This window comes from Petaurus breviceps, unplaced genomic scaffold, assembly GCF_028583685.1.
Source record: "Petaurus breviceps papuanus isolate PSGF00001 unplaced genomic scaffold, PetGlider_PUasm1.0 186, whole genome shotgun sequence".
NCBI lineage: Eukaryota > Metazoa > Chordata > Mammalia > Diprotodontia > Petauridae > Petaurus > Petaurus breviceps.
The window spans coordinates 36,307,778-36,324,899 of NW_027185798.1; the positions used below are offsets into that span (position 1 = coordinate 36,307,778).

General features: G+C 39.2%; 1 protein-coding gene across 5 annotated transcripts in view; it reads left to right on the forward strand.

Annotated features, from left to right (window-relative positions):
• The window catches only part of TBX15 (T-box transcription factor 15), a 169,272-nt gene extending 155,716 nt beyond the window's left edge, over positions 1-13,556 (forward strand). For all 5 annotated transcript variants that reach the window (XM_069090219.1, XM_069090220.1, XM_069090218.1 and 2 more), the window contains exon 8: positions 11,063-13,556. In XM_069090219.1, coding sequence (XP_068946320.1) covers positions 11,063-11,850 — 788 coding nt within the window. In that variant the 3' untranslated portion in view covers positions 11,851-13,556. The remainder of the gene's footprint in view (positions 1-11,062) is intronic.
• The last annotated feature ends 3,566 nt before the right edge of the window (positions 13,557-17,122 follow it).

Here is a 17,122-nt window from a genome sequence, read left to right on the forward strand (position 1 = left end):
TCATTAACAGCTTTCCTGAAGAGTCAAGTAGATAATTTTTATTCATTAGATATATGGGAAATTGTTTTTTTTTAAATCAATTAGTGCTTAGGTAGCTTTAAGCTTAAAAACTGAGATATGAATATACATTTTTTTCCTTTAAAAAGTTGACAGAATATTTTGTATCAGTTATTCACTTATACAAAATGTCAGCAGAAAGAGATGATGATACGCTCCTCCATGAAAACAGAAGCCTTAGTAAATGGTATCTAAGATGAGTTAGTCTGGAAGAGATTGCCCTGGACTGATGGCTAGGGTACTCGAGTTTATCTCACCTCAGTCACTGTCTAACTGAAGAGGAGGTGATTAACCTTTCTCTGCTTTAGTATAATAATAGTACGTATTTAGTGCTTTCAGGTTCACAAAGTGCTTTACAAATATTATTTCATTTGACCCTCACAAAAGCCCTGGGAGGTAGGTACAGTTATTATCCCCATTTTACAGATGAGGAAACTGAAACAGACAGAGATTAAATACCTGCCCAAGTTCACATAGCTACTAAGTGATTGAGGCTAGGTTTTGAACTGACTCCAGGTCAAATGCTTTATTGTTCTATCCACTCCAATACCTACTTGCCTGACAGAGCAAGTCTTTCCCATGCCTTGGGTCTATAGTCAGGAAAAAGAGATGTTCTATCATTTAGCAGAAATAAGTTGTTCAGCAAACTCTGCTAACTGACAAGATCAATGTACAAACAATGTAAAATGGTGGCCAATTCTAGTACTTGTCACAATGCCTTGTAGGTTGGAGGTATGTAATAGATCTTATTTTGCATTGAACAGTTTAAACTTTGGGCTCTTCCTCATGATTACAGCAGTATATGGGTACTGGGGACAGAGGTCAAATAATGAGAGAGGTAGTCTGTAAGAAGAGACACCAGAGGTATCTATTCTAACCCATATCTAAACAGGCATCCCCTTTTCAACTTTTGAGGTAACCCATTCCAATTTTGGACATCATTAATCATTAGGAAACATTTCCTGACTTCTTAACAATTCAAGCTGGCTATTCTGTTTGGTGAATTGGAATAGTGAATTTACATACCTTCATTTTCTTCTTTCTCTGCTTACACTCAAAATGGCCTCCTTTCAGTCTCTAACATCTATTGATAGATAAAGCTTTTATTAAAAACTTATTATAGTCCAGATACCATGCGAACCCCCGGAGGCCAATAATATAAGCCAATATAATATAATAATAATAAATATAAATTAATAATGTTTAAAATAAAATAAACATAAGAATAATATAATATAAACCAATAAGACAGTCCTCTTCCTGCTAGGGATATGCAAACCAGCAGGAAAATCAACTGTTACATTTTTCAGTATGAGCACTTATTTAACCTTTGGAAATAGCGAATGCTACAAAATGGGGCTTGGTTTATTGTTCTGTTGATTGTCTAAAATTTAGGAAGTGCTAATGAAGCAAATTAACCTTAAAAGTATGTGTGTGTATTTTCTCCCAGAGAGTCTGAGAATGTTAAACATTTTCCAGCATACCCCCTCTTTTGATCTATAAACATTACTTGAGCTTAGCAAGAACACAGTAAAGGCTTAGGGAATGAGGTTGTCACTAGACTAGAGATCTGGTGATTTAATAGTAATAACGATGATGATGGTGGTGACGATGGTGATGATAGGCATTTATATAGTGCTTTAAAATTTACGATGTGCTTTATTCTATTATCTCTCTCACCCCCAGTCCCTACCCTCAAGAAGTTTATATTCTATTGGAGTGTCTGGATGGGGGCAAGGTGGCTGATGAGGTGACAAAGAAGTCCAGAAAGTGGGTTGAACTAGGTCTCCTCCTCAAGTGGTAATCTGAACAAGGGAATTACCAATGAGGAGACTGGGGCCTTTGGGTGGAATTTTCTCTGGGGTAGGAAGGGCAATGGTAAGAAAATGGAGGTGAAGTCTGGAGTAATTTTGTCAGATAAGCAAAATTTTCTTAAAAAATTTTTTTATGGATACATTTGTTTTAATACAACAGATACTACCCAACAAGTACTCAAAGTTCCTACAAACAGTTAAGTAAAACCACATTATAGCATAATTTGAATTGATAGCATACCATTTTCCCTTTTGTAGTTTACTAGTTGTTAACAGATAGGAGTAGTATATACTTTAAAGATTAATAATTTGGGCCCTACATCATCTATTATCTTGACCTGAGTTTTGTTGCCTTTTGGCTTTTAATTTATTTATGCTGTTGTAGTCATGGTAGAGATTGGTCTCTTTACTATATTTACCCCACAGCTTTTCATACATTTTCATGTTTCCCTGAAAACCTCATATCTGGCATTCTCATTATTTCATTACATTCATGTCACAATTTGTTCATCCATTTCTCAATCATTGAAAACATATTTTGTTTCCAGCTTTTTGTTATTAAAATAATGCCATTATGAATAGTTTTGTGCATATGGGTCTTTTCTTACTGTAATTAATTTCCTCAAAGCATAAAACCCAGTAGTGGGATTGTTGGGTCACAGGATGTACAACTTAGTAAATTTTCTTGCATAATTTCAAATTGTTTGCCAGAATTGTTGGGACCAATTCAATGCTGCGCTAACAAAGGATGAGAGTACTCTTTTCCTACAGTTCCACCGCCGAATTTTTCTATCTTTGGCAATTTGATACTTTGATGGTTGTGGAGTGATGCCTCAGTTCTTTTGATTCTCATTTCTCTGATTATTCGAACAGATTTTTAAGATGGTTGTTGATAGTTGCATTTTCCTTTGAAAAACTGATTGTGTTCTTTGAAAAGTTCTCTTAAAGACTGACTTCAGCTTATAGCAATTCACTGTTATAAATATTTAAAGTAAGGATTCCTCCCTCTCCTTTCTTTCAATTCTTGCTGCATCGATTTAGTTTGCACAAGAGCTTTGTGATATCTATGCCTTCTGTAATATATGTAACATATGCCTATATAATATCTCAATGCATTCTCATGCAATTGTCAAAAACCCAAACTATAACCTTTTATTCTCTACTTTATGTCATGATTTTTATAAAACACACTTTTCTTGATTGACAAACACATTTCTCATAAGGGACGGATGTATATATGTGGGGTGGTGGTAGTAAGTGGTTAACTTGGCTGCCGTTGGTCAAGAAGTTGGAGAAAGTCTTAGGAATATCACTACAATTCACTTCCTTTTTCTCCTCCTCCCTCCTTTCAGCTAGATAACTGCAAATATTAGAGCATGGCAATGGAGACAATAAAACCCAAAGGAGAGAAGCTGTGATTTTATGAGGTAGCAGATGGGAATTGAAGTATGAGGTGAATAATACCACAGAGAAATGCAGTGGGTGGAGAAGGACCGTCTGTGTGGCCATGGGAGAAGGTCTCTAGATTGTGTAGATAGGTGAAAGGAGAGACCATCTATAATACAGCTAATCTACATGTAATTAAGTATTGCTCTTTTAAATTCATTTTTTTTAAATAGAGCCTGAAACATTTAAAGACTTGAATTTAGTGGGAAAGAGAGTTCTTATAGTTAGTTTTTTAAAGCATGAAACTGTACAATTCCCATCAGCAGTATAGAATTTCACATTTACTTTATGAGAAATATAGAATTTCTTGGTTGGACGGCATAGGATTATGCTTATTAATATTTTTGGAGTCAGTTTCTGCCTCCATCTCTGTATGGGAACAATAGGGCCTTAATAACTCTGAGAATAATATTATCTCAGAGTTGGAAGGGACTTCCAAACCCATCTTGGTCAGTGCAATCTGAGTTAGGGATTTCATCGAAAATGTCATTCACAAAGGGTCGTCCATCTTCTGCTTGAAGACCTTTGATGGAAATTTCACCCTATCCCAAGGAAGGCATTCCACTTTTAGATAATTCTAATTGTCAGAAAGTTTTCTTGAAATATTCCTTTCTGCGTATTCCAATAATTTCTCCTAGTTGTGCCTTGTGTGTCCAATCGAAACAAATTTAATTCCTCTTTCTCATGGGAACCTTTTCAATACTTGAATATATCAATATGATCCCTAAGCCTTCTCTTCTAACCATCTCTACTTTATTCACCTGATCTTTCTACAGAGTTGTTTCAAATTGACCTTTACAGAATGAATGAATCACTCAATAAATCTTAAGAACACAGAGAGCATTTTACCTTTTACCTGTTTAAATAAACCCCCAAGAAGGGCTTCTCCAGGACATCTAGTGAGTCAGCACTCCTCAAGGACAGATGCCATCATGTTATACAAGAGGAGTATCTGGCTTATGGAATCAAGTAAATACATGGAAATTTATTCCCTACCAGCCCAGATGGAGTTTCCTCTCCACTTTTTCCTTGCTGTTTTTCAATCTGAAGATTAAAAAAAAAGAAACAAAAGGAAACTTTATGTGAAAACTTCCATAATGCAATCTGGAAGTGATCAATTTAAAGATGCAAAAGTCAGCAGGTTTGGCCTTTAGGATTTTCACAGACACATTTAGCTTGTCTTCATGGGATACTTGTATTATTCTGGATTGCTGTCTTCTTAGAAGATCACTATTATGAATGTGCCCCTTTTCATTATCTTGGCTGTTAGCCCTGAATATATGAGCAAGTTAATACTATATATGAATTTTTAATGGTCATCTGACTTCAGTATGATGCCGGAAGAAGATTAAGGGAAACTCAGAAGGGAGTTGGTTTGGGGTTCCTGGGGATTCTAATCTACTGGGAGTGGAATTTCCAGGATATCCTGATTTTCTCTCTCCCTTGCCCCTTTCCAAAGTAAATCAGAATCTCTGGGGAAGGACAAAAGAAGGAAGGGGAAGAGGACTCTTGAAACCAATATACCTATTATTCTTGTACTGTACACATGGAGCTGAAGGGGCCTGAGAGATCCAATTGTTCCCTTTTACAGATGAGCAGACCGAGGCCAGGGAGCCTTCTTTGAGACTGGCCAGGGAAGAGAATGGATGCATGAGGCTTCTGTGAGGACATTTGGGACCCACAGCAATTCTTTGTGGGGGGTGGGTGGGTAAATAATCCAGAGCAGTTTCATTGCTGCTTTAGGCTTTGGAAGTATAGGCTGGGTGATGTGGCTTAATGGGTAGTACAATAGATTTGGTGTCATGATGACCTGGGTTTGAATCTTGCCAATTTTGCTTCAGTTGCTTACTAGGTATCCATCCTGGACGAATCACACAACTTTATTCAGACTCAGTTTCCTCATCCATAAAAGAGCCAAGATGGCTGAGGAAAGGCAGGGGCTCACCTGAGGTCTCCTAAAATTCCCCTCCAAACAACTCTCATTCATACACTAGAGAAATCAACATCTCAGATATTTCCCTTCATGGAGTTGGTATGAAGCATAGATAAAATACACTATGCAAAACTTAAGACTATAGGCAGCTAGATGGTGCAGTGGCTAGAACATGGAATGTGGAGTCAGGAAGACCTGTGTTCATATCCTGCTGGACACTGGTTAGCTGTGTGACTGTGGCCAAGTCACTTAAACCCTTTAAGCCTCAGTTTCCTCATCTGTATAACCGGAATAATAATAACAATAATAATAATACTAGCTCCTACCTCTGAGGCTGTTGAGAAAAAAAGGGTTAATATTTGTAAAGTACTGTATGAGGGTTAGCTAGCATTATTATCTCGTCAGTTATTGTCATGTCAATGATGCCTTGGCCAGTTCATGCCCAGTAGAGCATGGGTCATAAATAAGCAGCCCAATTTCAGCCTGTAACATCCCTTGGCATCTACCCACTGTTACACTGGACAGGATTATTCATAGATGTTTGGGGAATGCCAGCATGGACTAAGATGCCTGTCTCCATAGACACCAATGTAGCTAATCACTGTGGGATCTTCTCTATTAGGAGCTAACATTCTGAGGTCCCTTCTGACCCTGGGTCTGTGGTCCTGTTTGGAGCCTGGGTACCTCCCTATATAAATTACTCAATTACTAATAACAATTTACTGCAGTGCAAAGGGAAACCCATTGCTAGAACTACTTTCTGGTTCTCTTATAGACAGACTGAGAGCCCTTACCCCGAGGGAGTTAGAGAAGTGAGACCATACTGAAAGGGTAAAAGAATTCAGACAGGACAGTTGGGAGGCATGGAGAGTAGAGCTAGAGACCAAGCTGTACATTCTTTTTCCCCTTGAAGTTGGACCTGTCTCCTTTCATGCTGAGCTCAGGGATGCTTTCCTGCCCATGCTGGTTTAAGTTACCTTGAGAGAAAGACTTTCAGCTTTTACCCTTGAAGGGTAACACATGTGTTGAAGGTTAAAAAGGGAGAATGGGTCATCCCCCACTCCCCCACCTTTTCATAAAACTAAACCTGCAGATTCCTTGGTATAGGCCAGAGGTATTGAACACATGCACAACACACCCTGAGTGCTGCCAAAATCACAATAAAATGTAATTGGGAAATAACTAACAAAATAGATAAAAATACAATAAAACATAAATAGTATCAAATTTCAAAATTAAGTCAATCTGTGGCCCACAGGGATCCTTATGTATGTAGTAATGTTTCTACCTTTCTATTTGACTTTGACACCACTGGTATAAGGAACTTCCAGTGATGGACTCCATCTACTGTTATGGTAGGTTGTTCAGTCTGAAGTCAGCAAGACCTGAGTTCAAATGCGGCCTCAGACCTTTATTAGCTGTGTGACCCTAAGTCACTTAATCTCTGTTTTTCTTAGTTCCTCATCTGTAAAATGGTGATAATAATAGCATCTTCCTCTGGGATTATTCCAAGGATTAAATGAGATAATAATTTTAAAGTGCTTAGCACAAAGTGCTATATATATATTTGTTTATTATTATTATTATTGTTATTATTATTCCTAATACATGTCAGAACCTCTAAGCAACTTGTGGTCTTAGCAATTGACCAGAATCACTGAGAGGTTAAATAATTTGGCCAGGATCACACTGTCACTTTGTCAGTAGTGGGAATGAGATCCAGCCCTTCCTCACTATAAAGTCAATCTTTTATAACCCACTATCACACATTGCCTTTCTCCTCTTCAATTGCTTTTGTTTTTAAAAGCATCTTTTTGGCTAGTCTTATATTCTAATTTTGCTTTATTATTGACATATTTTGAGAATTTAAGATGATATTGATTTTTTGTTACCTTGGTTTCCACCTCTGAAAAATTAAGACCCATCAAGCCTAGCCCTCAATGGGAACAGAGAAGAATAACTTGTCTCTGAGCATTTGAAAAATGCATGATAAAAAGCAAAATGGATGGAAACAACTCAAGCATTTCCTGGACAGCTTTGCCCATATCCAACTTCTGCTGATCCATTTTCAGCTTTTCTCATCTTTTCTTGCAGCTCCAGGGGCCACAGAGACTCATTTCAAGTCAGTGCTATTTAAAAGCCCAGGGCAGCTAAAATCTTCTTAATGTGCATTTCTCATCTGGTCTGCAGAGAACAATGTAACTTGCTAATACCCTGACCCATGCCCACTCCCACCCCCATCTTGTGTGTGTGTGTTTGTGTGTGTATATAAGTGTAAGTGTAACTGATTAGGACTTTCAGTCAGTACCATTCCCTGCACTGTGAACCATCCAAGAAAACCATTTCAAAGTTGTAAAAACTTCTGTTCCACATCACGCTTCCTGCTGTAGTCCTAAGGCCTGAGGATGATGGAGCGTATTTGTAACAGACCGGTACAGCATGCTGAACAGGTGGGCCCCTCTGTGACTATGTAACCAGCAGCCCATGGAGAGCAGGACAGTACTCACAGAGAGAGGAGACTAGATAAATATCCCTGTAAAGCACAAATCTCTCTACAGCTGGAGTCAAATTTCTCCATTCCATGTCACATCACTTATTTCATCTAAGCTCACAGAATTCGGCATAGCTTCCTTTTCATGGGAATGTGTGGGAAATAGAGAGAAAGCCTCTCAGAAGAGCCCTGTGCCCAACACAGGCAGGGAGGGAGTAGCTGGATTTCATTTGAGATGCTATGAGTGGGGTGACCCTAGCCAAAGCTATGAAAGTGAAAAAGTGAGACAGGCCCCTTTCTGAGCCCCTTTCCCTTCTGTTTCAAGTGCAAAGTGGCTTCTCTCCCAGTCCCCTTCTCCAAGTAAAAATCTGCTCTCAGAAAATGACTCGGTATCAGTCATTTCAATCTTTGTGTGAATTTCAATCAATGTGTGATCTCTCAGAGAATCATTTACATTTTAAAACGTTTCAGAAGTGAGGGAAATAAAAACTTTATCCTGAAAGGATAAATAGAAAACCAGCAAATAGAAAATTAAAAAAAAATAGAGGTAGAGCTTGAAATATGTCATAATGGTGTTGGTGAAGACCCACTTGACCTATAGCTGAAGTCTGCCCTGTCTGGAAATTACTGTTTGGAAATCTGTATTGGGAAACTTTTTTTGATTAAAAAGAATATGCTAGTTTTGTTCTCATTCCACCTCTTCAAGAGATGAATAATATTACAAGTCACTTGATTTTTTGACCTCTAGTTTCCTTAACTATAAAATGAAAAGGTTAATTTGGTTGACCTCTAATATCTCTAATCCAACTCTGAAACTCTACATTTGACACAACAATAGTGAAAACTATTAAAAAAACCCCAACAAACCCAAATGTGTGCTTTATTCTGTGCCTACAGTGAGTCAGTTAACGTTTAGTAAGTGCCTACTATGATGGAGGCACTCAGCTAAGCTGGGGGCTACAAAGAAAGGCAAAAGATGGTCCCCACCCTCCAGTAGCTTACAAATTCCTATCAGGGAAAACTTTCCAGATCATTAGACATATTTTAAATTGTTGTTTGTCAAGGATTCTCTTAGGATCTTTACTTTTTGGAGTACCTTTGGGTATTTGACTTCCAATTTGGTCGAATACCCTGATTTTTTGGTTCCCCAGGACTTTTTTTTAAAATAGTTTTCATCATTTCTCTGCCTATTTCCTTCATTACTTACTTGTTCCTTTCTGTTTCTCATTTGCCCCTTCCCTCTCCCCTCTCCTATAGAAATCCAGATTCTAGGAATCCCAGCATAAGTTAAGGTTGACCCCAAAGGGTTCCAAGATTCCCCCTTTGGGAAATATAGGTCTTGGCAACTCTGGGAAAGTCTAAACCCTGCTCTGAAGGTCAACAGTCATGGGCAAGGGAATGTGCTGTAGGGAGTGCTCTGTATGAAAGGCATTTAAAGCTTTTGTTAGCTTTCCTTTCCTCTACATGCTCTATAACACAGCTACGTTGGATTACTTATCAATTGAAGAAGTTTCCTCATCTGGGGGTTCCCTATACCAATGAAATCAAAGGTCTAATGCCTATCCCTTCATATTTGTCATTTCTTGTGGTGAAATGATATTCCATTACATTTATACACCATAATTTATTCAACCATTCCCCAATTGAAGGGCATTCACTTTACTTAGTTCTTTGCTCCCACGAAAGGGCTGTTTTTATAGACATACCTTTCTCTCTTTAAGTTCCTTGGCATCTAGCTACGGTATGCCTGGGTCAGAGAATCTGCAAAGTTTAGTGACTTTTTTAGTATAGTCCCAAATTGCTTTCCAGAATAGTGGCACCAGTTCATACCTCCACTGACTCTGCATTAATGTGCCATACACTAGAACCTCTTCAGAACTAGACTTAGCCATGTGTGATGGCACATACATATATAATGCATGCAACTGGGGGAGGCCAAGGACTGTGGATCACTTGACTTCAAGAGTTCTGAACTGCCCTAGGACTAGAGTTGATTGGATATTCACCTTAAGTCTGTCACCAACATGGTGAGCCTCTGAGGGGAGATGTGGGTGGGGAGGAGAGCACTGGGCTGCCTGAGAGAGGCAAACTGGTCCAGATTGGAAGCAGAGCAGGTTAAAGCACAATGTCTAACACGAAGGAGGTACTTAATCGATGCTTATTCATTGACTGACATCTGAAGACTCTAAGATAACTTTAAAAAATCACAAGAGAAAGAATTAGCTAATCATTTTTCTTTCTCCTTCAAGAACAAAACAACGAAGCTAGTCCTTCTATTCTCAAACTCCTTCTGTATCACAAGGGAAGTTATCCATGTAGCCTTCAGAAGACCATAGTCAAAGCCACCACTTCCAAGAGATTGGAAAAAGAAAACCCTCTTCAGCTTTAGACACTGGGGCTAAAGTCAGTCTTGAACTGAGGGAGTTGGGCATCCTTTGACAGTTCCTAGAAATCTAGAAATTCAAAAGTAAGAGTTGGCAAAAACAAATGCAGATGTCTTGAAGAGTTTTTCACAGGATTTTTTTCTTTTCCACCCAAACTTGCTCCCATTTCCTTGACTTCAGGAACAATCTTGTGGTGTCTGAAGATCTAAGGTCATAGGAGAGACAGGTCCAGGATTTCGTTTTTTTCCTTCTATTCAGTAGTATCTTAGGTTTTCCTCTCAATAGGAGTTTGGATACTGGATTATCTTCCTTTCTCAGCTGAACTTGTCTTAAAAAGCTGATTTGAGAGCACACTTGATGTTGCTTTCCCCCAGGTACCAAAATTGTTAGTTATGCTGCTGATCTGATGGAGACTGTACCAGACTTGTAATCAGAAGACCAGAGTTTAAGTCCTCGCTTTGAAACGTTTTTGTTCTGTGATGTTGGACAATTCAATTTAATTTGATGAACAATTTATTAAGTGTTTACTATGTGTCAGGCACTGTGCTAAGTGCTGGGGATAAAAATAAGAAAAAGAAAATGTCTGCCCTCAAGGAGTTTACAATCTATTGGGAGAAGACAACATAAAAAAGAAAGCTAGAAAGTGGGGAAGGAGAAGGAAGCAAGTCACAACCTACCTGGGCTTTGCCTTCTTTACTTGTAAAGTGAAAGTGTTGGATTGGATAGCCTTTGGGTGCCCCTCCAGCTCTGGATTTATGATCCTACAGCTTCAACTCTGAATCTCAGTTTCCTGATCTGTTAAATGTAGAGCTCATGTTCCTCAACGTTGTTGTGAACAAAGCACTCTAGAAATGGGGATGGATGTTATTATAAGTCTTCTTGGCTTATGACAAAGTTTTCCACTGAGATGATGTTTGTGTTCCATTCTGTCTTTCAGGGGGCAGCACGGGCACCTCCCCGACCACCTCCAGCACCGGAACCCCATCCCCTTCTGCTTCTTCTCATCTCTTGTCTCCATCCTGTTCTCCTCCAACCTTTCACCTGGCCCCCAACACTTTCAACGTGGGCTGTCGGGAAAGCCAACTGTGCAACCTGAACCTCTCTGATTATCCACCCTGTGCCAGGAGCAACATGGCTGCCTTGCAGAGCTACCCTGGCCTGAGCGACAGCAGCTACAACCGTTTGCAGAGTGGTACAGCCTCAGCCAGCCAGTCCTCAGAAACCTTCATGCCTCAGAGGACTCCATCCCTGATCTCAGGAATACCAACTCCTCCTTCGTTGCCCAGCAATGGCAAGATGGAAGCCTATGGTAGCCAGCTGGGCTCTTTCCCTGCCTCCCAATTTCAATATGTCATGCAGGCAGGCAACCCAGCCTCCAGCTCTTCTTCTCCACATGTGTTTGGTGGCAGCCACATGCAGCAGAGCTCCTACAATGCCTTCTCCCTTCACAACCCTTACAACCTCTATGGTTACAACTTCCCCACCTCCCCCAGGCTAGCTGCGAGTCCAGAGAAACTGACCACCTCCCAAAGCACTTTACTCTGTTCATCTCCCTCCAATGGGGCCTTTGGTGAGAGGCAGTATCTGCCCACAGGGATGGAACATGGCATGCATATGATCAGCCCCTCTTCAGCCAACCAGCAGACAGCCAACACCTGTGACGGCCGGCAGTATGGGTCCGTCCCTGGCTCTTCCTCCTCCCAGATGTCTGTGCATATGGTTTAATGGGGAACCTGACCTCTCATCACCAAAGACCCTCCATTGTTTCCGTGAAGGCATCCTCATTGTCAGGAGCTTAAAGCCTTTTAATGAACAGTGGGACTGCATTTTTTTTTCTTCTGAAGGGGGTGGGGTGGGAATAACCCCAACAACAAAGAGACGCTCCCAAACTCGCATAGGACAATTGAGATGGAACTTACATCTGACTTCCTGGCCATGTTCACAGTATCCAAAGACTTAGCCTTGTTATCCAGTGTCTAACCTCTAACCCTAAGTGGCCTTTGGAAAGATGGGACAATCATTTTATATTAATATAAAAAAGAGGCTAGAATGTAACAGCCAATGAAACATGCATATATATATATACATACATACATACCTATACATACATATATAAACACATATATATATATAAACACATACAAACACGCATACACACACACATACACTTAACACTCACTCTCAACTAGGGTGAGCTCTTCATGAAAGGAGGCCCAGAATGGGTACTTCACCAAGGACTGGTCTTTCTACAAAGCTACACGGTCTGGGAAGGCTACCCTTGACCCCTACCCCTCAGGACCCCACCTGTTTCTGGAGTGAACCAGGTCTCCTGAAACCACTCCCCATCAATGAGGGGTAGATGGACATCAGAGCCACAACTGGACTTTACTTCCTGAAAGAAGGTGCTCTCCTGACTTTGGCTCCTTCCAGCTGATTAGCTATTGTCCTGAAAATTCAGTGGTGCCATTGATGTGATAGGAGAGAGTGAAAGGAATGGAAAGAGAGAAAGAAAGAAAAAGTGAAAAAGAGAAAGAGAATGAGGATGTGTGAACAGTGGTGAGAATTTAATTCACCAAGGAAACTGTTTCCCCCCCCCCCAACAGGATGCAAAAATATTATTTTAATGAGGGAAAGACCTCATTGGGACACTCCAGTTCCCACTATATACACGAATACTCTTGACCAGGGTGCCAGGTGGTAAAGGAGATGGGAGAAAGGTTTGCATCTTAGCTCCACAGGTCCTGTCAGTGGTATTCTCCCAGAATCCAGAGGTGCACCAATATGAACAAGTTTGACTTCCCAAAACATGCATTTTACTTCGTATGGGAAGGGGAAAGAGGATGGGAATGGGAGTATGGGAAAAGAGTTTGATAATTTAGTCTGATCTTGTTGAAATCAGGGGTAATGAAGAGAGACCTGGTCAGCTACAAGTGAACCAAGGCAGCTGACCTGGATTTAGTGCCTTGCATGCCAGAGTGGCCATAGAAAATTTGTAAAGTTTCGTCGAAATTCAGAGAGCAGAATTTCAGAGAAACTCATCTTGCCTCTTCCCTTAGAGCACAGTTTTAAACAAATAGATGGTTGCATTTTGAAGTTTCTTTAATTTCTTCCCTCTACCCCTTCCCTCCCCATAGCCTTTAACAATTAAAAAAATTGCAGCTTGGTATAAGCTGAGCATTTAAGTGGTGTGAACTGCAATTATCCCAAGTAACAATGCAGATATTATTAAGATTTTGGTTTTGAGGTGTTGTAGATAAATGTATTTATGTGCCTAGTGGGGAATTCAATATTATGAATATTAAAAAGGGGCAATAAAAAGGGTATGTAAAATATGTATGAAGAAAAAGGTGTATAAAAATTTGCCCTATGCACGGAATTCTGTTTCTAAGTGCCAAGCACAAAATGCCGCTAAATAAATCTTTGCAATTGTTTCTCGTGTGTCTGTTGATTTGAGAAGACCAGATCCTCCCCAAGCAAAATATCTCTGGCAAAGTCTCCTGGAATATGTGACAATATGTGACAATGATTTATGTTGATATTGTTCTGTGCTCAGGAATATAGAAGATCTTGCTTTAGGGAACAAAGGCTAAAAGAAGTTTTGGAGAGCGGAGGGAGGCAGTGTGGTTTAGTAGACAGCTCTCAGTAACCAACAGGATGTTGTATTTTTTTCTTAATGGGGGGGGTAGCTCCAACAACTCTCTTAATCTTTTAAAGGACAGTTGAGATAGAGCTCATTGGTGACTTTATAACCCATATACAACGACTTCTTATCCAATGTTTAACCTCCTGTGGTCTTTGGAAAGCTACTTTCCAGTAACCAGAAAGAGCTGAGTTCGAGTCGAACCACCAAAACCTTGCTGTTTGACCCTGGGAAAGTTACTTACCTCCTAATGTTCTAGGCAACATTCTGAGATTCTAAGTTGCAGAAGAGGTGCCAACTTGAATCAGTAGAGGGAGTTACTTTACCCAGGAGTTCCCAATGACAAAGGAACTATGGTCCAGTTCCTATCCCTTGGAAGGGGCAGAATGGAAAATGCAGTTATATTTCTAGCAATGTAACATAGGAACTGAAGCAGCTTTCCAAAAAGTTTTCCAACCGAACCTGCCCATTGTATTAGCCTGGCACACTAAGTGATCAGAACTTGAGTTCAAGTTGTAGGGTACAGGAGGAAGATTTATATAAGAGATTTGCACTTATAGGTTTATTGGAAGGGTACATAAAAATTTTAGGTCCCAGATTAGTAGACTAAATGGTCATGTTATCACCTTACACCTCTAATTCTTGAGTATGGGGGAATACTGGATTACTGGAGACTTTATGGGTAATAATTGAGTTGGAAATTCTGGTAGCAATTAGGATGGCCACCACAGGAGCAGAGATGATCTGGAGGAGAAGGGTTTTTTATGCTGCAAAGGAAGGCTAAATGGAAAAATATAAGCAGTGCAATGCAACTCAAGGAGAAGAATGAGACTGTGGAAAAGGGCTATGGAAACCAAGAGAAGGTAATTCCTAGTCAATAAAAATATAATCAGAAAAGCAAAGCTCAAGGCAGGAAGATATGACAATTAATACTTAGTTAATAAAATCATCCCAATAACAGCACTACTGTCTTTCACACCTGTTGCCATTTTATTTACTTTTATGATTCTATTAGAACTTATGACAATAAATCATTGGATTTGTGTAAGCAGCAAAACCCAGAAGAAATCTAATATTCATTGAAGTTGGGATTTGAATCCTAGTTCGCTAACTTCAATAGCTATGGAAGTTGATAATAATGATAACAGCTAGCATTTAAATGGAACTTTAAGGTTTGTGAAATGCTTTACAAATATCTTATTTGATCCTTTCAACAACACTGGGAGGTAGATGCTATCATCATCCCCATTTTACAGATGAGGAAACCAAGGCAAACAGAGATAAATAAATTCTATTAAGACCTTGATAAGATCCCCCCCTCCCCAAATCAAGTCAACATACATTCCACTTTAGTCAAAAAACATTTTACTTACTTACTGAACAGAGATACGTGGCTGCCAAAGGCAATATTGAATTAGAATATAAACTCATCTGTAAAATATTTCTAAAAAATGAAAAATGAGCAATACTATTTTAATAAAGATGGGAAAAGCAGTGGAAGGTAAAAATAATTTAAAGAAAGCTTTACTAAAGTAAGTAAGCAAAGCATTCCAAGGGTATTCAGGAATGAAAAGAGAAAGAGGACAGAAAACAGAAGAAAAATGGAAAAGATTTGAAAAAAAATATTACAGCAAACTGTTTTCTCCATCAAGGATAATGGAACCTCTGCACTTAGACCCTGACATCATAGTTCCTGAATTTCTTATAAAGTAGAAATGGTACTAAAGGGAACAGAGATGAGAAAAACAAGCAGCTAGGATCAAAGACATATAGAGGAGATTCAAGTCAAAGGTGAAATTTTGAGGATATTGAAGGAGGTATTTATCATGGAAAGGCACAGAAAAAAAATCTCAGATCTTGTTTATTTTAAAAAAGATGACTAAGAAAACATCAACTATGGGCTTATATTACTATTATCCCATCTATGCAAAACCTTAATGAGGGTCATCTTTACACAAATTGAGGGTATCCTTAATGTCAATATTAGCAGGCACTGAGAAGGCTTTTGCAATCTGTAGTTTTCAATAGACCATGCCTTTACCATGTCTCAGTTGACTGAAAGATAAAAAGAATATGAGATCATGTTGTGCTTATTGTTTGACAATTTGAAAAAAATGATTTTCGTCAAATAAGATGTTGCCTTGCCTTTCCTTTTCCAACAAGATTTCTCCCACCCATCCATCAAGGCCATTCAAGAGTCCTTGAAATATGTAAGAACATAAATAATCCTGTTCAGTGACCCTCTGATAATAAACATTGGGTAAGGCATAAGACAGGGAAATACTTACTCGGCAAAACCATTCCCCATTGTAGTGAAGGTGATTTAGTGCAGAACCCAGGTCAATGATGGATTCCTTGTAGATGGTGAGCATCCTGCAGATACTCCTGTTTTTGGATGACATTGTTTGATTTAATCAGTTTCTAAAAGGTTATGGATACTAGAAGAAATTTGTAATCAAAGGAGTTTGGCTTATTCATCTTTATAGAAAAGACTAAATAGATTAAACTAATAATTGCCCAAATTTCAGTGTCCATATGAATGAACCTTTTATAGAGCTTGTCCAACAGCATGTATATCTGCGACACTTGATGTGACTGGATGATGAACTGGACCCAGATTTATGGAATGGACTTAGATTGCTTTTGGGAAATTGCAAAGTACTTTTCTGACTCTAAGCTTCCTAGAACAGCAAAGGCCCATTCCCCCCTGCCCAATACAGATATTTTACCTGTGTTGCTATATATCAGTGATATCTGAAACACTACTGCCTCTTAAGAACTAAGGATGATCTTTATACTGAAGAAGCACATGGTAGTTGTAAAGTGGCCACAACATACAACCAATGTAGAATACCAATGGAGAACAAGAGTAAAGTGTATTATCAAAGTACTCTAAAACAAAATGGCCATGTGATGAGGAGGGATGACTGGTGGATGGCCAGAAGGCCTCAAACACAGGGCAGACCACCGTGGCAAACTTTTGAGAGGACATAGATGAGAGTCCCACAGGAGAGCTAGGCATGGAAAAAGAACTTCTTTTTCAATGAGATCACAGGTATATTTGAACAACCAATCAATCAGTCAACATTTTTAAAAGTACCTACTATGTGCCAGACACAGTGCTAAACACTGTGGATATGAAAAGAGATCCTAGACAGTTCTTGTACTCAAGAAGAATCATCCAATGGAGGAGATAACATGCAACCAAATCTATGCAACGCAAGTCATATACAGAATAATAGGAAACAATTAGCAGAGAGAAGGCACTGGAATTAGGAGGGGTTAGGAAAGGCTTCTTGTAAAATATGGGATTTTAACTGGCAATTATTTGAATAAACCCATTAACACAAACTAGAC